The 26,700-nt window shown below is 39.4% G+C and overlaps 2 protein-coding genes across 4 annotated transcripts in view; one reads left to right on the forward strand and one right to left on the reverse strand.

The window, feature by feature from the left end:
* The window catches only part of KCND2 (potassium voltage-gated channel subfamily D member 2), a 263,107-nt gene extending 247,555 nt beyond the window's left edge, over positions 1 to 15,552 (forward strand). The window contains exons 4-7 of the mRNA XM_041471509.1: positions 8,272 to 8,370; positions 9,930 to 10,025; positions 13,014 to 13,261; positions 15,060 to 15,552. Coding sequence (XP_041327443.1) covers positions 8,272 to 8,370; positions 9,930 to 10,025; positions 13,014 to 13,261; positions 15,060 to 15,237 — 621 coding nt within the window. The 3' untranslated portion in view covers positions 15,238 to 15,552. The remainder of the gene's footprint in view (positions 1 to 8,271; positions 8,371 to 9,929; positions 10,026 to 13,013; positions 13,262 to 15,059) is intronic.
* Positions 15,553 to 22,660: 7,108 nt separating this feature from the next.
* TSPAN12 (tetraspanin 12) overlaps positions 22,661 to 26,700 on the reverse strand; it is a 40,874-nt gene continuing 36,834 nt past the window's right edge. For all 3 annotated transcript variants that reach the window (XM_041471525.1, XM_041471526.1, XM_041471524.1), the window contains one exon: positions 22,661 to 24,217. In XM_041471525.1, coding sequence (XP_041327459.1) covers positions 23,912 to 24,217 — 306 coding nt within the window. In that variant the 3' untranslated portion in view covers positions 22,661 to 23,911. The remainder of the gene's footprint in view (positions 24,218 to 26,700) is intronic.

Genomic DNA, 26,700 nt, shown 5'->3' on the forward strand with positions numbered 1-26,700 from the left:
CAGGCAGCTCAGAGAACACCCATGGTGACCTGGAGCCTGCTCTGGGAGCTGAGATGCCTTGCCTTCCTCTCCTCTGTGGATGGCATTTGAAAGGCTTCAGATGCCACACAAGTTGCATGATTGCCAAGGCTGAGGTGTCACCACTTGGGCTTTTTGTGGGCCCATGGTGACTCTTCAGGGGTCCTGAGTCTCCAGTGATCTCAGGAGAGCAGGATCATTCCTGGGGAAGTGTGCAGGCAGACTGGGCTGGGGACTGCATGTATAGACCAGGGAACACAGGCGGCTGCAGCCTGCATCTGCTTCATATCAACAGCAGCACCACAGATAAATGATGTTTGTGTGTTTCTCTCTGGCCACCTTTTTGACTGATTTCTTCATTCAAACAAACAAACAAACAACCCCACACCCAAAATCAGTTAAATAAAAGTATGCATTGATACCATTCTCAGAATATCTTAAAATCAGGACAAACAGATGTACATGGCCAAGAAACTCATAGGCCCAGGCAGAAAATATAGCACCTTTCAATGGCCACATCTTGGAAAAATGCTTCCAGATGAGGAAGATGCTATAAAAAGAAATGAGGTGTATCACAAGAATGTCATACCTCTCTAGAAACCTGATCTAAAATAGTCTGCTTCAGGGATCCAAATCCCATACTTTATCTATCTGCTAATTCCACCCACTCTTCTGCATGCTGTTTTGTCCCACAGTCTAGTTCCAGCTGTGTGTTCCCCTCTTTCACAGCTGACTTCATGTCACTTCTACACTAACTTGTTTTTGTTAAGAACTTTTCTACTTCTTTTTATGGAATGGCAGCAGAGAAAGAACTGCACCTCAGCCAGGACACAGTGCCTGTGCCTGTGCCCCTGAGCACTGTGGCTGTCCTGGGTAACAGGTCTGCTCGATCCCAGCAATCATTGTGCCTGTTCTGAGCTTTCATAACAGCTGCAGTCACAACCATTTCAGATAGAAATTGTGTCCTACTGCATGCCACAAAACAGGGAGTTTTCTAGGCCTGCTTTACATTTGTGTCGTGGTTTAACTCAGCCAGCATTCAAGCCCCATGCAGTTGCTCACTCACTCCCCTACCAGCAGGATCAGGGAGAGGACTGGAAACATGAAAACACAGCCCCACACCAGCCACTGTGAAGAAAATTAACTCTACCCCAGCCAAAACCAGCACAATTTGTCAATGAGAAAGAAATGGACACTAGAAAATATCTCACAAAAGTTAAATTGCTAGACTGGCTGCTATTCCCCATAATCTCTTCCTGAATAGAAACTGCTTGAGTTAATAGCTGACTTTTTGTCCTTGCAAAACAGTGAGCTCATTGTATGTTTCAAACAGGAACACAGAGTGATGAATGGCAAACCTGCCAAGCATTTTTTCCTCTACTCCCCAGAACAATGCCAACAGCAAGGATGAGAGATCTCCTCTGACTGTGTTTATGCCCTTTTTGCTTTGGAGAAAATGGCTTTGAGGTCTGATTAACTTAGCACTGGATGTGTGTTTCATTGATATCTCCTGTTGCAAAGCCAATCTCTTTCAATCTAAAATGACTGAAATGTTGAACTGAATGTTGCTCTGATGGACTAAAAATAAAAATCAACAAAAAGCACTTCATGGGTACTGTATAGTCCATATTTAGCTGTGAAATATAGCCTTGCATTTCACAGGGGGTTTCTACTACATTGTAAAAGAATATTCAGGCAAAAAGGTCACATTATTGAAGTTTGAAATTCCTTCTTCATTCAATACAATAGAGGCTTTACACCATTTTCTCAGATAAATGTTTCCCTAGGCACTGAACTTGTTTCTGTTCTCTGAGGCTGAAGAACATAAGCTAAAAGAAGGTGCAGTTTCACGGAGAGTAGCACAAACCCCTGCAGGCAATGGTATCTCCTGCTGGCTACAACAGCTTCCATTGGAGTGAGACACTTGTACCTTTGAATTGAGCAACTTTATCAATACCTCCTACATAAGTTTAATCAAGATAAAACTTCAGAAATGGCAAAACACTTGGGCTGGAAGGAAACTTAAGAGAAAGTTTTTTGCTGAAGAGTTGAAATCTAGTTCCAAAGCACTGACAATTTACAGCAGAAAAATATTGTCACTTATATTAGGATTGTTAAGAGCCATGCAACCATCATTTTATGCACTTACTGAATTCTGCACAGTTATTCAAGATTAGACAATTTCACTTGTTTCTTTTTGGCACAAAGATACTGCACATTAATGCTTGGGAGAAGATGGAAGAGAGAAATTTATTTATATACCATTGCATTTTGAATAGATTTTAAAGGAAGCTCCTGCATCCAATCATAAAAATACATTGTTATAATTGCCATGAAATCCCACTCTGTAATACAGAAAATGTTGGCAGGATAAGCCAGCTTTCTGCTGCAGTACAGGAAACCCCTTGCAATCAATATAAACAAAAACAGACGGGGGGTGGGCAGAAAGGAAAAATCATCTATGCTTATCAAAACATTGTTTTCTATCAGATAGCAAGGTCCAAGGATCTGGCCTATCCTGACAAGGAATGGATGAATAAATAATCCAAACTAGACATTGAAATTCAGGGCATAACTAATTATGCCCTGGAGTCTGACTGTGCCTTCTTCTCAGGCAGTTTTATCAGTACTGAGACAGTTTTGAAAAATGCTATTTGTGGAGATTTTCTCAGCTAGAGACAACTTCAAGAGGTTGTTATTTTGGTTGCCCATTAACTTTGGGCACAGTTAATGACAGTTGTCTTGTCTTGTATAAGGGAAGGGAAGGGAAGGGAAGGGAAGGGAAGGGAAGGGAAGGGAAGGGAAGGGAAGGGAAGGGAAGTTCAGGAATGGTTGGGTATGATTTCCTATTCTATATGTGATAGGTAGTAAGGGCTGAGGTTTGGCAGGACACTCACAGTGCCATGTTCACTGGGATGACTGCCGGCCCAGGGAAGGGACAGGAGGAGACACAGCTTCCCTCTTGGAATGGGTGTCTGGCCACTCCATGGCAGCTTGGACCCCAAGGTCCACTCCCAGCAGCAGCAATTATGATTATAAAGTTCTTCATATCCGAAGGAAGCATCCCTTGCGATGTGCCTTTTCCATACATGTCTTTGGGAGGCAAGAGCCTTGTGTCCTCTTGGCCAGCAAGTGCCTGAGTGCAGGTGCATCTGCCCAGTGCTGTTCATTACCTGAGGAACAAAAGAGCCTTAATATTAGTTGCCCAAGCACCTTCTGCCTAGAGTGCCTTTGCATGATGCCTCAACAGAACAGCCAAACAATCATCATCAGCTCAAAAATTTGATTTAGACATAAAATTCAACCTGAATCTTTCATGCAAGTGTGGTCTTCTACCTTCACAAAGCAAAATATATCCTGAAGATTGGCTTGGCTTTGTTATTTATTAATTGCACATGATGCATTTATCTGTCAAGTTATGAATAATCATTTACTAGCTAATTATAAATAGCTCTAGGATAAACTGCAACAACTGCTTAACAGCATCTGGAAGTCTAGAACTGAGTGTTTGCAGTAGGAAACCCTGCTAGCCATTTTGACTTCTTTATATGAGACAAGCTATTAATATCAGGAGTATTACAGAAATATAACTAACATTAACTTATCCAGGATTTTTGAGTTTAGCAAAAAAAAAAAAAAAAAAAGCAAGTAGAACTTGTGTTTATTGAACAATAATTTAAACAGATTGTGAAAGCAAGGCAGCACTCAAGAAATGTATGAACCTTATTTAATTCCATGTCCATTAATGTGCAAAGTAAACAGCATTTTCTTCTCTGTTACATATTGATGTCATGCAAATTATTGTCAGCTAATATGAAATCAATCATTTGCAATTACTGAAAATTAGGCAATTAGAGCATGAAATGTAGGTGGGATTTTTCACTTAAAAACAAACACACAGGGTGGATTTATGAAACACCAAACAAAAAAAAATCATATTAACAAAAAATGCAACTGATTTTTTTGGACAATATCCGACCTTGCTCCAGGAGCCAGTGTTGTGGTTCAGCACAGGCAGGCAGATAAAGCCCACTCTGCTGCTCACTCTGTCTCTCCTCCCCAGAAGGATGGGGTGAAAATCAGAAAGATAAAAGTGACCCATGGAGGATCAGAAAAGGCCTTGGCTCTGTACAAGCACTGTGCAGCAGTAACTTAAACATCCCTGAATTGTAAACACTGTTTTCAGCACAAATCCAAAACACAGCCCCATACCAGCTCGTGTGAAGAAAACCAGCTCTGTCCTGACCAAAGGCTGCGCACACAGAATGACTGAGAAGGAATTTTAATATTTTAAATGTACAAAATTATTAAACAATAATAACTAAAAGGTAAGTAATTACTAACTTTTGAGTTTTCATAGTAAAACAATTATGTAACCTGGAGAGCAGCAAGAGCCAGCAGCAGTTAAGTACTAAATTACCTGGGCTACCCTGGCTTCTTGCATAGCAAGCTGAAGAGAATTTTGACAGAAATTATTCCCAGTACCACCATAAGTCCTGTCCTAAAACCTTCCTGATGAAATCATTCTCTTAAAATAGCTGGACAGCTGAGGGCATCTGAGTGTCAAAAGCTGGATGTTGTAAATACCCCACAGTGCTGCATTTAACTCTACTTAAAACCTTGTGAAAATGAATGTTTATATTTCTAAAACTGACAGAGCTAACTGTTGTTGAATAACAGTGAATTTCCTTTGTGAGGTTTCTATGAATGCAGCTGCAGACAAGGATGCAACTCTATGTTGTAAAATTTGAAGCTAGAAAAAAGAAAGACATGCATTTAAAAGAGAAGTTCAGTGCAAATACAAGAGATGTGGCAAAAATTAGAGCTGGTCATCAACTTCTTAGGAAGATGGAGATGGACGATTGGGGTTGAATTTCATTAAAATATGCAAAAGAACTATATTTCATCTACATTTTTTTTTAGTCCTAGACCATGTAAAAATTACCAAAATCAAAGTTTCATACTCAGGAAATCTTCATAGCAAAGATATCATCTACTTCAGGAGAACTTAATACTTTTGTTTTTTCCTAGATATTTTGTGAAAGAGGAGGATTAGGAAGGGCTTTGAAGTGGTTGAAAGAGGCAGTTGTCACTCCCATTCTGTTATTCATGACAGAAAATGCAGTCTAAAGGACAATGCAGCGCTTCTGTAGCACAGTTTCCCTGATGTCATCACATCATTGTGATGCCTTTTGTGGGACTTCTATCCCCAGTGCACAGCCCTTAAAATCCTGGGGATGACATGAGCTTTTAATGATGCCTTGATAGGAAATGTGAGAAGTCACTAGACTGCTCATGCTGCAGGCTCATATATAAATCAGGCAGAAGCTCTGAAAATAAATCTTATCACTTTAACAGATTTGTAAACACCTCCAGTTTCTGCAGTATTTTCTCTAAGCTGAAGTATAAACATGGAGGCCACAATATCTGCTTCCTCTCTTCCTCTCAGATTTATTGTCTTCTCTTTGGTAAATGGTATAAATTCAGGCCATCTGAATGAATCTCAGCTGGAAAGATGTATGCTATTACTTTCTAGCTCACAAAAGCTTTCTAAGATACAATAAATTCATACTTGCAAAGCAGTTTTAAATCTTCACATAGAAACTACAGCCTTCATATTATATATGTCATAGCACTGATATATTAAGATAGTCTGATGGACTGTTATGTTTTTCATATTTCTTTATTAAACGATGCTGCACCATAATTATTACTTCAATCACTAAAGAGAAAATGAATATGCATGTTAAAAGGAAAAGCAGAACTAATGTATGCTAAATGTCTGTTCATTAAATCTAATGAATCTCCCTGTATAGAGGAGACTGAAAAGTACCACAGCTAAAACACTTGTGACTGAAATCCCTTATTTATGGGACTCCTCTAAAGGCATTTCCAAACCATCTCGAGCTCCTAAGACTAAACTTTTATATATTTATGAATATAACCAAGTGCCCTTGTCCCAGCCCATGACTATTCTGTGGTGCAGCTAAAACTCCTTCCCCCACCCTTCAACCCAGCATGTTGGCATTGCATCACAGGAGCACCATTTTGAAAAAAACCTGTTTTCCGGGGACTGAGCCACCCCCTGTGCTGGTAGCCCTGGATGTTCCACCTAAGAGTGAAACAGCGAGCCAGGAGGGTGGGAGCTGTAACAGTTCCCCACACTGGTTGCTCCTGGGGACCCCAGGCCAGCTCATCAGGGATCTTTTCTCCTTACTACTACAATAAGATGTAGTACAATTAAGTGCATTGCTGGAAAAGCTATATTCACCAAGAAAATCAATAAACAAATGTGTTATCTTAAAATGGGCAATATATCACAAAATCAATCAATAGCCTCTCATGTGGGCTTTTTGGCGTAAGGATGCCCACATGTAGAGCATTACTTTATTTTCTTTCAGAACAATTAAATTATAAGAAATGTATGACATAGCACAAGCCAGATTTCAGCCATGTTAGCTTTTAGCTGTCATAAATTTCTTGGTTTGCTTTTGAGAAGATCTGTGAGTTTGAGTCTGTGAGTGCAAAGAAATGTGGTGTTAAGCCATTCCTCTAAGTCAGTTAATTATTAATCACAACGCCAGAAAGATCTGGTGGCTGCAGTGACTGGGCTGCATCCCTCTCTAAGCACATACTGACATTTAATGTCACAGAAATTTGGGGAAGGGGGGAAAATACTCTCTCTATTTTTTGAAAATGTCCACAAATTAAATATCAGATATGAAAATCCCTACTAATATATCAAAATTGGATTTTCAAGTGCTTCTCCTTCCTTTTCAAGTGTATCTCCTTCTGTGCTTCAGCAGCCATTTAATTCAAGATGCTGCTAGGCATTTGGCTTTCAGAATCAGGAATCTAACCATGAAGATAAACCCAGATGCCGTCTTATACATGTAATGAGCCACAAAATATACAGAACCAGGATGCCATCCTAGTAATCCCATAAAAGCTTCTTTTTCCACATTAATGTTTGAGAGAGTCCATTCTTCATGCTTTCCCTTAATTCTGTGTTCTGTGTTGCACAAAATACAGTGGATGCAAACTGACTGTTGCTCATGAGCCTCCTTCTACTCTGGGTGAAAGTCACCTTCACAAGCAATGAGGCTGACCTGAGAAATCACAAATTTCTCTCAGTAATTGATACCTGCAGTCTCTGAAAAATCAGGTTGTGAACAGTTTATGACCAAATATGATAAGTATTAAGTCTGGTTGTACTGACAGACATGAAGAGGTAGGTGGAGACCCGTGAGGAGTGGTGTCTTTCAGAGCTTTGTCTTGGGACTTGTGCTCTCCAGTATGTTCATCAATGCCACCAGCAGTGAGATCAGGTGAGCCTCAGCAAGTTTGCAGAAGACACAAAGGTGAGCAATGCAGCTGACACAACGGAATGAAGAGCTGCCATCCAGAGGGACCTGGACAAACTTGAAAAGTAGGCCCATGAGAACTTCATGAAAAATCAAAAAAATTCAAGTGCAAAGTGCTTGCACCTGGGTCAGGACAATTCCACGCATGAGTACAGACTGGCAGAGGAGGTAATTGAGAGCAGTCCTGTGGAGAAGAACGTGGGAGTTCTTGTGGATGAAAAGCTGAAGATGAGCCAGCACTGTGCACTCACAGCACTGAAAGCCAACCACATCCTGGGCTGCATGAAAAGCACATGGCCAGGAGGGCAAGGGAGGTGGTTCTCCCACTCTACTCTGCCCTGGTGAGACCCCACCTGGAGTGCTGCATCCAGCTCTGGAGTCCTCAGCACAAGAAAGACATGGACCTGTTAGAGCAGCTCCAGAGGAGGGCCACAGAGATAATCCAAGGGCTGGAGCATCTCTCCATGTCCATGTTTCTGCCCCACAGGACATAAGGAGTGGCAGTTGCAGCAATGTGAAAACAAAAAAGGTGGAACTTCCATACTGATCTGTTTAATCCATTCTCCAAAGTCAGTGTTCAGACATAAGGAGTGGCAATTGCAGCAATGTGAAAACAAAAAAGGAACTTCCATACTGATCTGTTTAATCCATTCTCCAAAGTCAGTGTTCTTAGTAGCTGATACATGCAAACAAATAAAAACTTCTATCGCGTGCATTTTAAATGGGAAGACACTTGTGATTTTCTCCACCTGGAGGATGGATGCAATGTAGTCTGTCAGTCACTATGAGATTGGTATTCATAAGCAGCTGATTCCAATTAGCAGTTTTAGATAAACAGGGTAATGGCTGTGAGTACAAATGGCACTCTTCATTTTGTCTGTTTTCACAGAAAGCCAGGCTCGCTCGAATCCGCGCAGCGAAGAGTGGGAGCGCTAATGCCTACATGCAGAGCAAACGAAACGGCTTGCTGAGCAACCAGCTGCAGCAGGTAATGTTTGTGTTCCCTCCACCTCTGGAGTAACCACTTAATGACAGCCCAGCAGTAGTTTATTCTACTTATCACCAGGGTGAGTCACCTTGGGGCTTTGAGCAATGTTATCTTTAAAGGTAGATTTAGGAAGGATAAACTGGACAATTACTACTGTTAAAGGAAGTTGTGAGAATCGATGGTGGGGTATTAAGAGATGAGGAAAATGTCCACATAGAAATTCTGGATTCAATGGAACCCACATTTTTGGAGTTAGATCCTGTAGAAGAACTCATTAAGGAAAGTACAGAGCATTTGCCTCTTAGGAGGTGGGTTGGATTTATCTCACTTGGCTTTCAACAGGTAGAACATGGATGACAAAACCAGGTTTCATCATCAGTAAAGGAAAAGGCAGCTCTTGAATACTGTTTGCAAAGAGGGGTGTTGCAGAGTGAAGTGTTCCCTTGAAGCACCTACTTGGGTTTAAGGAGAATCTTGGTGATTACCTCAAATGCCTTATAATCTAATGTTATCTGCAGTAAATTCCCTGCTCACCCTGCCACAGAAGCCAGGACCAGCAGCTGGGACTGGGATCCACAGTGACCCACACTTCTGGGAGACAGCCCCTTGGCTGCTCAAAGCCATACCCAGCTGAGAAAGACTGCAGACAGAGTGGTTTTTAATCCCTGCCATTTTCTGGCATTTACGCTATTCCCTGAGGAATACAGGAAGGCTTTTATTCCTCTCTGCCCTTTCTGTTCAATACATGTTAAACAGCCGGATACTTAAACCTATAGCCAGAAGAGGAGGAAGTGGCTGTCTGTCTATCTGTCCTGTCCAGCACAAGAGATGAGCACTCAGAGCCCTTGTTTCCTCTTCTGCTTGAAAGAACTCAAATATTTGAATCAAAAAGACACGAAATAGCTTAATTACCATGTAGATTTCAAATATCCCATGGTTGAATTGTATTCTTTTCTATTATGCCACTTCCTCCCCTATTTAGTTTTTTGCTTTCTAGTGAATAATTATGAAAGCAATTAATAAACAGTGGATGCTTTCTGCTTAATTCTTCATTCTATGTCAGTAACATTTGCTATACGCTTTCTAAACCCACTAGATTGGGATCACTGACATGAATTTTTGTGTAAGCAGCAATACCACAAATTCTTTAGTGCTATGAAATGATCCTGGGAGGACAGCTATTTTTAGTTTTCCTCAAATGAGGCACATTCTCAGGAAGAACAAATATCTTACTGTAACTTAAATTGATTAAAATTTTAAACATGTGTTGATCCAACATTCAAAGCTTATGTGTTTATTGCACTTGTAAATGGTACTCTTTTATACTTGCATAAAAGATCTAAGATGAAAACATTTAAAAGGAGGTGCAAGCAAGGGAAAAAATTAGTTTGATTTAAAAAAAAGCAAAAGCAAATTGAGGTGCAAAATAATTTTTGGTATACTTTGTAGACGAAGCATTCCAATTATGCTGCCATGTACAATCCAGTTCTGATCAAATATTTGGATAAGAACCCTCTTGTTCAAAACTGAGAATAATACAGAGTTTTATGTACCAACAGTCCTCCAATGAAGAAGAACAGGCCTTTGTTGGCAAATCTGGCTCTTCCTTTGAAACACAGCACCACCACCTGCTTCACTGCCTGGAAAAAACCACGGTAAGAAAAGAGAACTGTGTTTTCCTGAGAATTGCAACACCAGCCTAGATTTGAATGTTTCCAGTTCTCTCTTCTAATTAATGAGCCTTTATATTAAAGCAGTTAGCTAGGAAGAAAAGCTATTTTATCTTATTTTAAGGCTTTATGCCAATGCATGTAAATAACAGAGATGTAACTTCTGCTATATCTGATGGAGATCACTGTGAAAGTCTTTCTGCTTTTTCTCAAAAAAAAAAAAAAACAACAAACAAAAAGAAAAAATATGCCCCTAAAACAAACAAATAGCAAAGACTTAATTTTTTCCCACAACAAATTGTTAAATTTTGATAAATTAAAACCTGATATATGTGTGGAATTTAATGTTCTCCTTTTGACAGCATGTCTTTGAAATAAAAGGGCCCAGTTGTTATGTCAGTTAACAATACATCACCCACACGTTTGTTGTGCTTATTTCTCCTCCATTCTTAATTTAGAAGTATTAATTTTATAAAATGTGCTGTAGCACAGAACACCTTACTTCCTATTCAGAGCACACTGTGGTTTCTTTTGCTAAGATTCTTGCCGGGTCCTTTTGAAACATTTTTGAGACATTTTGTACCAGAACCTGATAATAGCAATTTGCCTTTAAAATTTTTCCACAGTTGAGTATTGCAAACATATTTAAAAATCTGAGCAATAACCACAAGTCTTGTCAAACTTTCATAGAAATCATGGGAAAAAATTTCTATTCGTTTAGTAGGAGCTGAATTCACCTCCCAAAGTTTCACCTTTCCTCTAATCATAATGGAGGAGTCTGTAAAACTTTTATTCTTTTTTTTTAAATTTTTATTTAAGAAATGAAGTCTATATAGCAAGTATTATCTTGTTTCTTGAATCTACATTTTTCTTTCCTTCTGTTGGGTTTTGGTACTGGCCATGAGTTCCTATGATATATTAACACAAAAATATATGCAGCAGTTCCAAGCTGTATTCTGGAGATGATGAATTCCTAAAATTTTAGTGGGAACTTGATATTTTGGGCCCTCAGCATTTGACATCTGGCAAGTTTCTGGTTCACTGTAGAACAGGAAGGGTGGTGTGTCTTCTTAAGACTCTTACCGTCCGTTATGGTATAACCGTCATGATACTGAGAAAAGGCATATTTTCTATTTTCTGTCACTGAGAAGTCAATAGGATAAGATCTCACTCACCCTCAGAAATGCAGAGTGGGCAATGTTATGGAATTCTGTGAAGATTGCATTAATAATGAAACTAATTGCACTAAAAAAGATATTTTACAAATTACTTTTAGCTAATTTAGGAACAGATAATTAATAGGTATAATTAAATCAATTAACTTGTGTCATTATAGCATTTCAAAATATTTCCACTCTGTATTAAAAGTTCAGTCAATAAAACTGTTTAATCATTGCTCCATAAAGGTTTTAGGAAACACAAAATTAATTTTAATCAGACAAATAACAGAGTTCTTGGCAAACATACTGCAAGCCCCTGAACATAATCTCACAAGAGCAATTAGGTTATTTTTCTCTCTGAATTTTATGCCTACTGTGAGATCATGTTCAAAATCTTGATTGTGACTGACATGTGCCTTATAAAAGTCATTTGTCAAGCAAGTTCTTTTTTTCCTTGTTACTTGAAACTTACATTCTTCAACACCTCTTAATTCACACAAACTTGTGTCTGAGTGAAGAAGATCAGAAAAAATGGAAATAAAAATGTTGTGCCTATAAAGGTACTTCCATTTGTCGTAAACACTTGGCCAGAGTTGTTACTCTCTTTACTTTGTTTACATATTTTATATTGGCCCTATATGGCAATTCTGAAAAACATCAGCACCTTTCCAATTACAGCAAAATCTTTTAGGGAAAAGTAATTTACCTCATTCTAATACACAAAAATGCAACAGGCTGACAGAATTGATGTGAGACTGAGTAGGGTGTAAAACAATCCAGAAAATGCTCCTTAAACAATTCCTCTAAATCATTGTCGGGATACACAGACTAACTCCAGCAGTAAATGGAAAGAGTTTTTTTAAAAAAGGAGGCCTTGTCAAACTGTATGCAAACATATTTCAATCTCTGCTTAGTTTTAAATAATTATAGAAGCTTCTCCCACTCCCCTGCATCTCCTCCCCTCCCTCGCCAGCATAAGCAACATCACTATTTTACACTCTTTTGCACACATAGAAAATGTGGGAATTGTGGCTGGGTGTGAAATACTCGCTAATCACTTGATGAATTAATGTAAACTGGTTATTTGAGTGGATTTGGATTCATCTTTGCGACCACCCTATAAAACTACTATCTTGTCTGGGACCAAGTGAAGACTGCATGAATAAAGAGGACTTCATTTGACTAAAATGCTCAGTCCCCTAAACTGCTTTTGATACATCCATCTACATCCATTACAGTAATTAGATTAATTAGTAATTAATCTCTCATCTCCTCTAGTCAACATTTCTACTTGTTTAAACTTTTTTCTTTTAGATAGATGCATACCTCAGAAAATGTTTCAAATCCTGATTTCTAACATGTAATTCAAAAGGAAGTCTTATAAACTTATCTGGAAAATATCTATGGATTTTATTATATTATAGTTCAATATAATAAATCTTATTTATTTTCAACTGACATTTAGAGTGTTTACATAAGCACCACTTGCATTTTGTTAATAAACATAATCCTCTATTTTGTGGCACTTCAAAAATTGTACAGATATTTATAATGCAAGCTACATTACAACCACATGCTATTTTGCAAAATAATTTGGATTAACATTTTCTTGTTAATTTTGTTCCAGTGTTTACATTTGTATTGGTATTCAGCCCAGACTAATATGGGCTAAACACTATAATCAAGAATAAGCTAACTTTCCCGGTTTATTCAGTTGTGTCAATTTAAGCCGTTAAACAATCACGATTAGTGTGTTCACTTCAATTATCTTTCTGTGTGTGCTTTGTCCCTGTGTTGGATTCCTCTGGGCTAGAACCACGAGTTTGTGGATGAGCAAGTCTACGAAGAGAGCTGTATGGAGGTCTCCACGGTGAACCGGCCCCCGAGCCACAGCCCCTCTCTGTCGTCTCAGCAAGGCGTGACCAGCACCTGCTGCTCACGGAGGCACAAGAAGACGTACCGCATCCCGAACACCGCCGCCAGCGGCAGCCGCCCCGGCAGCGTGCAGGAGCTCAGCACCATCCAGATCAGATGCGTGGAGAGGACGCCTCTGTCTAACAGGTACTTCATGTGCATCAGCACACCCAGAGCTGGGGCCCCTGGCTTTGTTAGGGAACTGATGCAAAGGTGTTGTAGCCGCTGTAGGCAGGCGGTGAGGCTGAAGATGAGAGTCCAATACTCATCTAAAAAGAGGTACTGGTACTGAAATATTCTGTGCTTCCTTTGCTTCAAGCTTAATCCAAAATAACACAATAATGTCTCTCTCTGTCCATTTCTGCCCTCTCAGGCCCTCCTCACAAACTACCGTGCCCTATTTGCATCAACCAGCATTCAGGAACCCCAAGTAAAATAGAGCACCAAATATTCTATGCTGCGGACAAATGCATAAAAAGAAAAATTTCACATAGAAAAATGTCCAATTCAGATATACGAGATGAGCAAGTGCTCTGTCTGTCCCTTCTTGGTTCAGAGGCATATGAAATGAGACTTCCTTGCATTTCTGCAGAGCAGAGAAATAAAACTGATTCCCAGAGTCCTAGGTTTAATAGTCACAGGAAAGACTCTTCTAAATAAAGAAAATATGAAATGGATAAAGAAAAATGTATTTCCTAGTTTGAGGAGTTATTACAAAAGTGAGGAAAGTGCGTTTAAGAGTCTGTAATTTATTGAATATCCCTGTACTCTCAAAAGTAACGTATTCGGCTTTCACATATATCCAAATATCACCTCTGAAAACACAGCAAAGGTCCCAGGAGATGCAGAAGTGTTTTCTATTGATCTCACATGTGCCACCCTTTAATAAAGACGTATTTTCAGTACAAGTTGCTATAGAGATTTTCTTGTTAAGCTACATTTTGAGTAGCTTTCTTTGTATAGTTACTACATTTGGATTTCACTTTCGTGAACAATCGAACAGATTGGAAGTCTTGAAACTACTGAAGTTTTTCAGCTGTTATACAATGAAACCTCCTGGCCAGCATAAAGCTCAAATCTATCTTAGTTCTTCAGGAAATACTCTGCCTGGATCCATTCTTTTTCTGCTAGAGGACTTGCCTGCACTATATTTCTAGATGCCATGTATATAAAAACAAAAAGCACCAGCTTTGTGCTAGAAAACAAAAACACAAGCACAAAATGCTGGTTTCACCTTGAAATAGTCTGAGTTTTTCAAGTCTTTTGCTATGGGGAGGTACTGCAGCAACTCCATGAACATATTAACACAAACTTAGTGCATATAATAAAGTGCCTTACTATTGAGTAAACAGAATATGCACAGAATCACAGAACCACTAGGGTTGGAAAAGACCTCCAAGATCATTGAAGCCAGTTATTAACCTGGCACCACCATGTTCACCACTAAATGGCATTTCCAAGAGCCACATCGACATTCCTTTTGAACATTTCCAAGGGTAGTGAGTAAACCACTTCCCCTGGCAGCCTGTTCCAATGTCTGACAGCCATTGCTGTGAAGAAGCTACTCCTAATATCCAAATGTTCTTAAATAAGCATGGTATTGAGGAATATGCAGGAGACTTGGACTGGCCCCTAGTTTCCACTTTCCTGCATAGTAAGCAACTTGGCTATGCTAGCTTTGCAGTTGTTCCCCTGTTCTGAAACACAGGTGATTGGCTGAGAAGTGCTGAAATGGTGGGAAGGCAGAGAGAAAGGGACATGGCCATGAGCATAGCCATGGACCACCCGCTGCTCAGGTACGGGGCAGTGGGGTGGTGCTGCTCTGTACTCAGAGCTCTCCAGTGGGGCACGATGGAGATGGCTGGCTGAGGGAATGGAATCAGGCTCAAGAGGTTCGTGGTGATGTGGACTTTCATTCTTCATGGATTTTTGTTTCTTCCTCCAGCCGTTCCAGCTTAAATGCCAAAGTGGAAGAGTGCGTTAAACTAAACTGTGAGCAGCCTTACGTCACTACAGCAATAATCAGCATCCCAACACCTCCAGTCACCACACCTGAAGGAGATGATAGGCCAGACTCTCCCGAGTATTCGGGAGGAAACATTGTCAGAGTATCTGCATTATAAAACAAAGAATTATTTATAAATTAGCATAAAGACCACTTGGAAGCTGAGCTCGAGCAGTGAAAAATGAGTCGTGAGGAATGAGAGAGCTGACAAAGACAACATCCCTTGACAAGTGTGCCCGTGGCTGCAGAGCAAGAGGTTCAGGAGAAACAAACTTTGTGGGTTTTGGTGTCATAGGGTGTGAACCAAAAGGAGTTTCTTACCCCGTCTGAACTGATGCGCAGTGGAATCTTCTGTGACCATCCTGACTTACTATATGAGCACAATGAAATGTCCCCATTGATGCTTCTTCTTATCATGAAAGCTCTTTTTAGAAAAAAACACAAACAAAAAAATAGAAACCTATGTTCCTGCTGAATGCAAAACAACAAGAAACATTTTGATAACGTGTCTTTTTTTCCCCTGTTAATAAACCACAAACTTGTTGAAGAACTGTCAAAAAAATGAACGAGAAAATGCTCATATGAAATATGTTTGTACTGACTGAAAGAACTACAACCATAATGCATGCTGAAATTATTTGAAGCTGTGATCTCAGTTTACTTTTGTTGTTTTTCAGATTAGGCATGATAAAATAATACTGTAGAAAGGGGCATTTCTGTGCATTTACAACAAGCTGATTGTTAATGTTCCATGGTAGTTGTACAAATAACTTCCCTTTGAAAAATGCAGTATTTCTTACTCAAACACTCATTAGTGAACTAAAGGTATTCAGTTAGTTCAATATTTACTATTGTTTTATCTTGCTTCCTAGGTACTGTTACAACTGCAATAAGTCATTGTACACCTGTTGTATCAGGAATCAGGATTTTTTTAAGGTATTTTACACAACTTCATCTACACTATAAACTTCTAATGGCAAACATTTAAATAATCTTACAGCCAAACTGTGCACCACAAATTGCTATTCAGTCATTGCTCCTTTTGTTCACTCTTCTCTATTTCTCTGACACTTCATTGCCCACTCCAATATAACTGTATCATTTGGGATTTCAAGGACACTGATGAATCAACAGTCCATTCTTCCATAGACAACATGTCTACTTCTGTATTTTCAGAGCAAACTTCTTGTCACAGTTAACTGCTACAGGAGCAATCCTATTTGAATTAAAATTACCACAAATGTGTTCTGGGGATCAGCTAACACTTGTCTCCAAATGTTCCTTTCTTACATTCTGCAGCATCCAGAGTATTAGCTACACTGGAAGACACTGAAAGACATTCAGTAAAAATGATGGCTAAATTCTTTTTGTAATTATCCATAAACTTGCATCTTAAAACTTGTTTGAGAATTTATATTGTGTGAAAAATATTCAATTACCTAAGAACAATGATAGAATAATGGATTGAGTCCCAAAGCTATAAAAATAGAATTGATTTCAATTGGAATTTGCCCACATGGGCAGGCCTAAAAGCTAATATGAAGGTTTTACAAGTTAAGGTTTCATTTATAAAAGACATTGATATTATCAGAAACCTTTCTGATTAAAAAGTGTAATTTTTCTTCATGACAGTACATTAGATGTATCATAATGCTTCTTATATTCATGACATACCATACATCATATACATCAAATATACACAGAATATGTGCATATCAATACATACATATATACATCAAAAACACTGGATCAGAAATAATTGCATGTCTGCAAAATAAAATATGCATATAAATCAAAACGCTCAGTGCATTAGATGCCATTACAATAAATGATTAACACAGTTACTTAATAGTTTGAGTAGTGTATGTTTCAGTATAGTATTTGCTAGCATTCTACTGACCTGAAAATTTACATTAAAATACCCACTAAAAACTGAAACTTGCTGATGATACACTTTTTCTTGCACACAAATACTGGTCTTTCTCTCTACCTGTCAACAGTGAAGAGTAGATGATAGACTATCATGCTACAGTATATACACCAAAATACAGCATCACACATTAGAATTAAACTGCAAGTAAAAGGAGTAGATAATGCCATTCATTACTCTTTTATCTTATCATTTACTTATTCTGAAGTTAATGCAGTCTTGGTTAATTTGGAATTAACTTCCCAATTTTTTTTTTCAAATCAGAAGGATTTACTCATTGTAAACTGAGCTTCTCCATTTCTTTCAAACATCAGAGAGCAGAAGCACAGGCTGTGCTCTGAGCCAGAGGAAGGGCTCCTTCTGAGCAGCCCTGCCTAAGTCCCTACTCAGCACTGCTCTCTTCCACCCTGCAGCAGATCTGCTGAAGCTGGTAGGTTACACAAACTTTAATGGATTTAAAGGAGAGGCAGAACACATCAGAGTTTTTACTTGCATCCTACTTCTACGCATGGTTACTCATACTTGGTCCCCATCTTTGCCAAACATTTATTGATATAAAAACTGCCTTGATGTCAGCAAAGTGCAACAATTTCTTTATGTCACGTGGTACTTCATGACTAGTTATATCAGCTAAATAATGTAAAGGGCAGTTACTAAACCTACTTTGGTACAGACTACACACAGCCCAGGAACCTACTGACTCCATCAGGTCATGTGTCTTTTAAAACTCTTTATTCTCCTGTTCATAGGCTCTAGAAAGAACGCACTACAGCAATATACTTGCATAACAGTTATACCCCTGAAGCAACTTGTATTTTCATTTTTAAAATGCAGCTTAAGAGATAACTTAGTATTATTTTTCAGAATTCCAGTCCTGTCTCCTATTTCCATATGTCACGTGCAAAACCATTAATTTATTCTGAATTTGGGAAATACACATTTTTTTGGTGTTTTAGGTGATTTAAATGCTGTTTTGGTAGTGAATGACTGTTGATGACTGTGTAAAATGCATCTGTACTGTACATGAAATGTAATTATTTCTGTGTATCATACAAAGAAACCAAGGTTGTTGTTTTGACAATTTTGTTTGACAGTCATATATCGTATTTCAGAAGGCAGCATAATACACGTGTTATGCTGAATAAATAGACATTTGAGGAATATTTAAATAAAACATCTGCATGCTTGAATGGGTCAACTTGGTTTTGCAATAACTTATTCATGAAACTTTTTTCCACCTCTAATAATTTGGAAGGAACACTGAATCTGAAGTCAGCAAATGTCCTAGACAGTAATTCCAGGCAAGATGTGAGTGTATCTAAACCCTACTAGAGCCATCAAGACCAGAATGCCACAGCTCCAGTAGAGTTGCCCTTCTCCTGAGGGACCAGCCATTACCTTTCCCTTCCCAGGTGCAGCAGCACAGAAAACTGGAGCATTATTTCCAGCAGTTATGAACTCCACCTCTTTATCTGTACTTTAAGAAATGTCCCTTACAAACATCCAAAAAACAAACTGCTCTGCTGAACTTCTCATACCTGGTATCAAATTCTCTTGATAAAATACTAGTGCACAGAGAAGATCAAACCCTTTGTAGCCTAAGAGCAGATAGTAACACACCATTGGATCACGAATGAAAGGCAGCTGGGTACAGAGGATGTTGATCAACCCTGGCACACCTGATGGCTGCCTCTGCCAGGAGCTCACTGCTCTGGGTGGTGGGGAAAGATAACAGATAACATCTGTCTGTGAACCATCCCAGAGCATTTTTGAGAACAACTGTCCTCTCATAAAATAGCTACAGAAGGCAAACTGAAAACATGCAGTTTACATTCTGAAGTTGTGGATATACTCTAGGTGGAAGCACCCTGGCTACCAAGAGAAGGCTTTCACAGCAGGGAACCCAATGCTGCAGAGAGAAGAGAGCCTTCAGAGGGGAAGCAGATCTGGAGGGGGACAAATTACTGAAGCCACAGGATCATTAAATTTTGGGCAGGGAGCGTGGTTAGGAGGTCATAAGCTCTCTTTGCTGCACCTGAGGCCCACCAGGGCTTTATTTTACAACTGACTATGGGAATATTTTAGCACCATCACCTGTTCTAGAGGAGCCATCAGCTGATGGGATGTATAAACATGTGGCTAAAAGAGTAGATTGGCAGTGTCCAGCAGATATATGGAATAATCCAGCAGCTTAGTTTCTTACCTGCCAATGTCATCAAGCTGTCTACTTCACAGTATCTACACACAAGGAACTGAAGTTGGGGGAGTGCTGAATGAAAAGGAGGCGGATATAAAAAAATTCTCAAAAGTTTAGGATATCACTTTTTTTTTTTAACGGGAAGTAGTCAATCATACACAAGTTGGAAAGTTTTAGATACAATCTCACTTCAACAATAGCATTTTGCATGAATTAAATGCAATGCTTGTGGTGGGCTGACTACACTGGAAGGATGCCAGATGTCCACCAAAGCCACTCTGTTCCCTCCTCAGCTGGGCAGGGAAGAGAAAATGTAGCAAAATAATATATCTTGGGCAGGGAGAGATCACTCACTGACTGCTGTCATAGAAAAAACAGTCTTCACTTGCTGCAATTTATTACCAATCAAATCCAAATAGAGTAATAAAATATAAAACAACTTCCCCCCATCCTTCCCTTTTTCCCAAGCTCAACTTTATTTCTGAACTCTACCTCCTCCTCAGAGGTGCAGGGAGACAGGAAATGAGGTCTGTGGTCAGTTCATCATGTGTTTTCTGATGCTCTCTCCTCCTCCCAGGAAGGGCTCCTCACACTCTTTACGTGCTCCAGTATGGGGTCCCTTCCATGGGAGATGGTTCTCCACAAACATGGAGTGGAGAACTCCTTCTCATGGGCTGCAGTTCTTCATGAACTGCTCCAGCATGGGTTCCCCACATGGTCACACACAGCTGCCATCAGACCTGCTGCAGCGTGGGTTCCTCTCTCCACAGGTCCTGCCAGGAGCCTGTTCCAGTGGGGCTATGCACAGGGTCACAGCTTCCTTCAGGCACCCACCTGCTCCGGTGTGGGCTCCCCCCGGGCTGCAGGTGGATCTCTGCTCAGCATGGACCTCCACAGGCTGCAGGGACACAGCCTGTGGCACCACGGGCTGCACCACTGGCTGCAGGGGAACCTCTGCTCTGGTGCCTGGAGCATGTCCTGCCCTTCCTTCTTCACTGACCTTTGTGTCTGCAGAGCAGCTCCTCTCATTCCTCTCTCCAGCTGCACTTGCTGTTGCCACAACCACTTTTTGCGCTTCTTACACAGCTATCCCAGAGGTGTCACCCCTGTCACCAAAGGGCTCGGCCAGCAGTGGGTGTGTGCTGGTTGGCTCTGGCTCTGTCAGACACAGGGGAAGCTTCTCAGCTTCTCACAGAAATCACCCCACGGCCTCCCCACTACTGTGCCATGCAAACACTTAGTGTTTCAATGTTGTAAGATTTTAATAATTTGTGTTTTTCTACACAGTTTACAGAATGACAGAATATTCTGAGTTGGAAGGGACACGCAAGGACCAAGTCCAACCCTTAAGTGAACAGCCCATATGGGGATTGAGCTTGCAACCTTAGCATTATTAGCACCATGCTCTGAGACCAAATACAATGCTTTCGCAATAAAAACTTTAAAAGCTATTTATAAATCCCTTCCTCCACCACATTTAACTATATAGTTGCTCTGACCAACAGCCTCTCTTTTTACTATTCATTCTTTATATGTTCCCTTATATTCATATATACTTTCACAAAATGAAAAGCTATAAAAAAAAAAATACAGCTCTTTCCTTCCAAAAATCTTGCCATACAACCTGTTGGCAGATGAGTTAATACCAGGATCAGATCCAAGGACCATAAATAGTGAGTTTTGCCTCTCAAAAGCATGCTCAGTCCCACAGCAACATGTCACACAGTCCCATGGACTTGGTACAGTCACTGGGCTGAACACAAAACTTGGTGCTGGCAGGAAGTGACCCCTTTTTCTGATACAGTTGCACTCCTTGAGTGCTCTCTGAAAAATGTTAAGGAGCATCTCTGTAGTTGTTTGCTGCAACAAGAAAGATTTAGTTCATTACACTTCATGCTGCAGAGAACAAAACCACACCATCCTTCTCCATGTAAAACTGAGGAAAAAAGAAAATAAGAGGAAGTAGTTTTCACTGCCTCAACTATCTCGAAATGTTCCTGTCTTGCCAAGCAGCCTCTCTTCTACATAGATTTTAAAGCTCTACAGGAAAAGAGCAGGCTCACTGCAGCCTAGCCAATTAATTTTAAGGCTCTTTGAAGAAGCCCTAGAAAAACAGGCACCTGATAGCCTGAGCAGTCAAAGAAAAAATTCTTGAAGTGTTCCAATTTATAGATGAGACCTATTTCTGCAAATGTGGTTAAATACTCAAAATAGAAATATTCTTTCCCAGAATGTAGACAGGCTCAGGATTTGGGTAGCCAAGCCCAAGTGAGGTTTTCCTGACTGCAAATGTTCATTGTTGTGGAGGCCCATAAACACTGCTTTGGAAGGTTGGCTCTGTGTCAAAGGAGGCCTCCCCAAAGCAATCCCTGTGCTGTTAAAGAAACCTGACTATACCTGAAGGCAGTGCTTCCTCAGCACCCAGCCAGCTTAAAACCAAATGACCTGGGCTCTAAGTATCTCAGAATCCCAACACAACCCCCCTATTTGTTCCTTGATGAGCTCTAACCCGATACAAGAAGATACACAGGCAACCCCCATGACAGTCTGAACAGTCCTTGTATGGAAAGACCAGGAATATTTGAAGCATGGCTAAGCATGGCTTCCACAGACACTCCTGGGGTAAAACTTTAAGAGCTGAGGTTTCCCCTGGAAAAAGGGAATTTTATATTTCTTTTTACATTACTTAAGTGAAATTCCCTACATTCAGCAGTAATTCACTGCCAAATGTAGCTGTGTACACGTAATCCATAATCAAGGTTCCACAATTTGTGGTTTGTGTGGACTTTTTTTTTTGTTTTAAACGGGCAAATGATAACTCAAGGCAGTGCGTAGCAGCACTGGTGCCAGTGGCACGCTGAAGCCTGGAGTTGCTCTGCACTCAGACTTTGTCAGACACCTGCTCCTCAGCAGGAAGCCCACCCTGAGCTCAGGCACCCAGGCTGAGCAGTGGGAGGGGTGGAACTCGGCTCTACCTGTGCAGCAACATCGGGACAAGGCTTCCCAAGCAGAACATAAGAATGTATTCCTGACAAAGACACTCCAAGCAAAATTTTGGGATGGTCTCTCCTTTTATCTTCTTTTTACCTCCCAAAATAAGTATTAGCATCTGTAGAAGTACAAAAGCAGAAAGGCAGTCTTGCTTGCAATAGTACCCTTGAAATAATTATACCCAGAAGCAGACCGCTGAAAAGCAAATAGCTCACACAACTGAAGTGCTTAATTTCACAAGCCCTTAAGAAGTTTTCTCACAAGCAATAAAAAAAAGAAAATTATACTAACATTGCAGTTTCTCCACAACAGAGTAAGTGAAATGGGTAAGTCAAATTAACTCACACCAGCAGGAGGACCCTCCCAATGCCCATCCAAAGCACTCCCACTCTAGGACTAAAAAAAATAAAAGCCATTACAGAATTTAAGAGAAAAGTAATTTTATTGTCTACCAAATCACACCTTGTTTTCTTTTTTCTTTTACAAATTCCAAAACAAATGAACTAATTTTTTAAATGTAATATTATGTAAAAAGCCCATTTGCCACAAACTACTATACTCAGTGGAACAAATATATATTTCAAGAGCGTGGCCAATTGCAAAAATAATCCTATGACATAGACATTGTTCATAAAAATACAGTAAAATGCACTTTCCCCACCTCAATAAATACATTTTAATCTGTTTCCGGCTGGCATTTTAAGCCACCAGAGAGTTCTTAATGAAGCACTCATCAAAGTAAAATTTTTCCTCATGTATTTTTACAATTATTGCAATAGCATCCAGAACTGTAAGCATTTTTATTGCAGTTTTTTGTTTCTAGCTTCAGGGGAATCATGGACAGGAGAAAAGATTTACCTATAAAAATGTGCTACTCCCATATTGATTCCCATTTTGGAAAGAATGTTTAAGGTTTTCTTCCTTTTTACTACAAAACAGTCGACAGAACAAACTGTTTGAATGAAGAATTCTCCAGAAAACTAAAGTCTATTGTCCGCAGCAATAGTTTTGTTTTCAATCCCTGTTTAATATATTTTAAACTAAAAAAAACATTATGTTAGATAAAAATAGAAGTTTTAGAACATCTTTAAGAACAAAAACTAAGATAAAGGTTTTGTTAGAAAAAAGAAAATCTCGCCCTTTTCACAAATCTTGCAAATTTTTTAATCCAAGTATTAACTTGAATTGTAGCTCTGCTTTCCATGCACACATGAAAACACACAATTATACATACATAGATCCCTGATAAAGACATTTTCCAAATGGCTTATTAAAAGTCTATTTCAGCTGAAGTCACATTTTGTTTGCTCAAAGCACAGTTGATTCTTCAGAAGATGAATATTTCTCTTCCCTTCCCATGATGCTTCCTTGCAGGTTCAGTCTACCTGTGATTGAGTCAGTGTTTTACACTTCACACAGCTTGTGACAGTGAGTATTACTGTGCCCACCTGAATGAGTGCCTTTTAAAAACTGAGCACACAAAATCAACTCTTTTTCACAGCTGAGGACATGGCTAAGAGGCTGGCAACAGGCTCATCTTTCTTTGTTGGTCTCCTTCACTTCCATTCATTAGCTGGTTTCTGACACATAAGAAGACTGGTATATTTGATGGAACAGAACAGAAGTAACAACAAAACAAAAATCCTCTGTGATGTCACAGATTCACTGCATCGCTTATAGCTCTTCCATCTCAAAGTGTGTATTAAAGCTGTTTGCCATGGATGTATGCTCAAAGATCCTGGTCAGGCTTGGTTTCAGCAGCTCCATGGAATGACATGACAGCTCCTGCGAGGTATCACTCTTCAGTGCCATGATCTGATCTGCTCTGGGATCCCTTCTGTCATAGTACAGAGCCCACAGCAAAGTAATAGTGAGGATCATAGCCAGGATCTGCATTACTCCAATAGAGATTCCCAGGAATCTCAGCACTTGCAACTGCTTCGTCCCCCTCAAGAAAGTGTACATTTTTTTACCACATCCCTATAAAACAAAATAGATTAAAAAACAGTCAGTATTATTTGGGTTGCAGTTCCCAAGGCTTAGCTCATTCTACTCACTGCTGTCTTTTCTGGCTCACAAGAATCTCTCACTTCCTTCAAACAATATTTTGAACATTATTTTTCCTACCTTTTAACTGCTTCCATAATGCTAACTTTAACTTTTCTCATTTCTTACACAGAAACTTTACTGAAAGATAGCTGTGCTACTTTTCAGAAATCACTCAAAGTTAATCTGAATTACTATCAACTCTCACTAATTGTTAAAGAAACTGAACTGGTTTTGTGAAGGTTTAAAAAGCCATTAAAATCCTTTTTATTATCTTGTTTCTCTCTTTAAATTGAAGATCTTCAAAGTTGTCAATTATTTTAAACTCTTTTAGACTTTTCCTACACATAATACTACACTCTGAAGCTAAAACAGTATTGTAGGAAAGATCTATGGACTTGTGTAACGTCATCAGAAAACATCCCATGAAGACTATGTTAAAACATTGTAAGCTGATGTTCACAGAAATGCAATTTAGCTCTTTCCAAACCTTCAATACAGGCTCCACAGTTTGCTTACAAGGCCAACTAACTACCCCATAAGGCCTCAGAAAAGCTCCCAAGCCTGTGTAAGGCTGCACAGATGCACAGAGGCAGCAGCTTTACAAAAAGCTAGCTGGCAGTGCAAGCACAAGTTACAATGTTACGTCGCTCAGTAAGGGTGACGTGAGTCTTAGAGACGATAAAACCCAGAAGAGAGGGGCCTCTGCTGCTCTGCATGATGCTTATTCTCTAAGCTTTGCAGGGTTTCACAGCACAATTATCAAAGCAACATACATATCAAGGGGAAACTCAGAGTAACCAACTGGATGGGCAATGGTCCCAGACACAGACATCAGGAATCCATCAAAATGGGCACTGTCTTGAGAATGCTATTTTTTGCATTTATATCCTCACTTCATATTTCTTATGGCTTTTCTAAGAAAATAAAGCAATCGATCAAAGTGATGGAATCTGAAGACAGGACATGATAAATAACACTTTTCAATCACACTTAAATTCCCCAAAGCTAATTTCCCCAAAGCCAATTTCAAATGCTACAGTCCTAAAAGTATTTGATGTAAGGTCCAATTTTTGCCACACACACAGAATTCACACTGTAGTCAACAGATTTTCATTTAGGATCTAAATAAAATTAATGTACTCTATGATAATTCCACCAGAATAAATTACAGAATCTCAATGTATTTGCTTGCTTCATTGTTTCATTTTCTAAATATCAGCAAAGACACAAAAAAAGGAGCAAGCATGTATTCTTTGAAATTTCAAAAGAAAAAGAAGCAACAATGTAGCAAAAGCAATGTAATTGGACTTGGGGGGGGGACAAAAACTGTCACATCAGCATCTTCTTTTCTTCAATTGGAAGGCAGTTGCAGCTATATCACTTCCCAAATTTGTTGTTAATTACAGAGAAACTGGCTGCATTCTAAAACTTCTAACTTAGAGATGAAGGTGCATGCTGGTCACAATTTTAAAATGTTCCACCACAGCAATATTCAAACTTAGTTCATTTGTTGCCTAGAGAAAACACCCACTAACAGAGAGCAATAACATTAACGCCTACATCTCCTGCAGTACACAGACACGGAACTGAGACAAATTGCGCCCAATCTAGGTAGACTGTTTTCCTCCATTCAATGATGTTCTTAGAGCTCTGCTCTAATACATGTTCAAAATCAGTTTCAAAACTGAGAAAACACAGCCAGCCTTGTTAATTTCATATTCATGCATTTTATTTCTGCTTATGTGACACTTCCATAGTTGGCAGCCTGCAATTAAACAGTACATAAATACACTTCCCTCAGCAAAAGCTTGTCACTAAATCGGGAGCTCTTGTTGACAAATCAAATATAGTATAACACTGCAGCAATCATTCAGGAGAATCAGCTCCAGACTCCTACAAAGCTACAGATTAAAGGCCTGATTCATTTGCTTTACACTTTCAGTCTTGAGATAGAAAAAAGAACGTATTTCTTATTTAGCATATATTACTGATTTACTTCATCACAGAATAAGAATCTGAACTGAAATAAAGCACTTCACTGAGCAGAAAAGATAAGCCATTAGCAAACTCAACAAATCTTCCGTACATCCAAATTTTGAGTATACTCAAAAGTATATTAAAGCAAGTTGTAAAATTAAACATTAAAACAAACCAAAATTGTGGTAAAATTAATTTAATTAAAATGAATTTTGAGTATACTCAAAACTATGCCAGAAACCAAAAGAAAATATTGAACATGCAAGTTTGATTTTTTAAGATATCGATTCCCACCAATCATTTTATCTACACTGCAGCTCCCAATCACAAGATGGGCAGAGCTCCTCTTGTCCTCAGACCACAACAAACCTCCAAGGCCACATTATCATCTTCACATTTCCCCCACAACCATGCTCTAAAGTCAGTCTGTTCATGAA

The sequence above is a fragment of the Pyrgilauda ruficollis genome, unplaced genomic scaffold, assembly GCF_017590135.1.
Source record: "Pyrgilauda ruficollis isolate IOZ18807 unplaced genomic scaffold, ASM1759013v1 scaffold27, whole genome shotgun sequence".
NCBI lineage: Eukaryota > Metazoa > Chordata > Aves > Passeriformes > Passeridae > Pyrgilauda > Pyrgilauda ruficollis.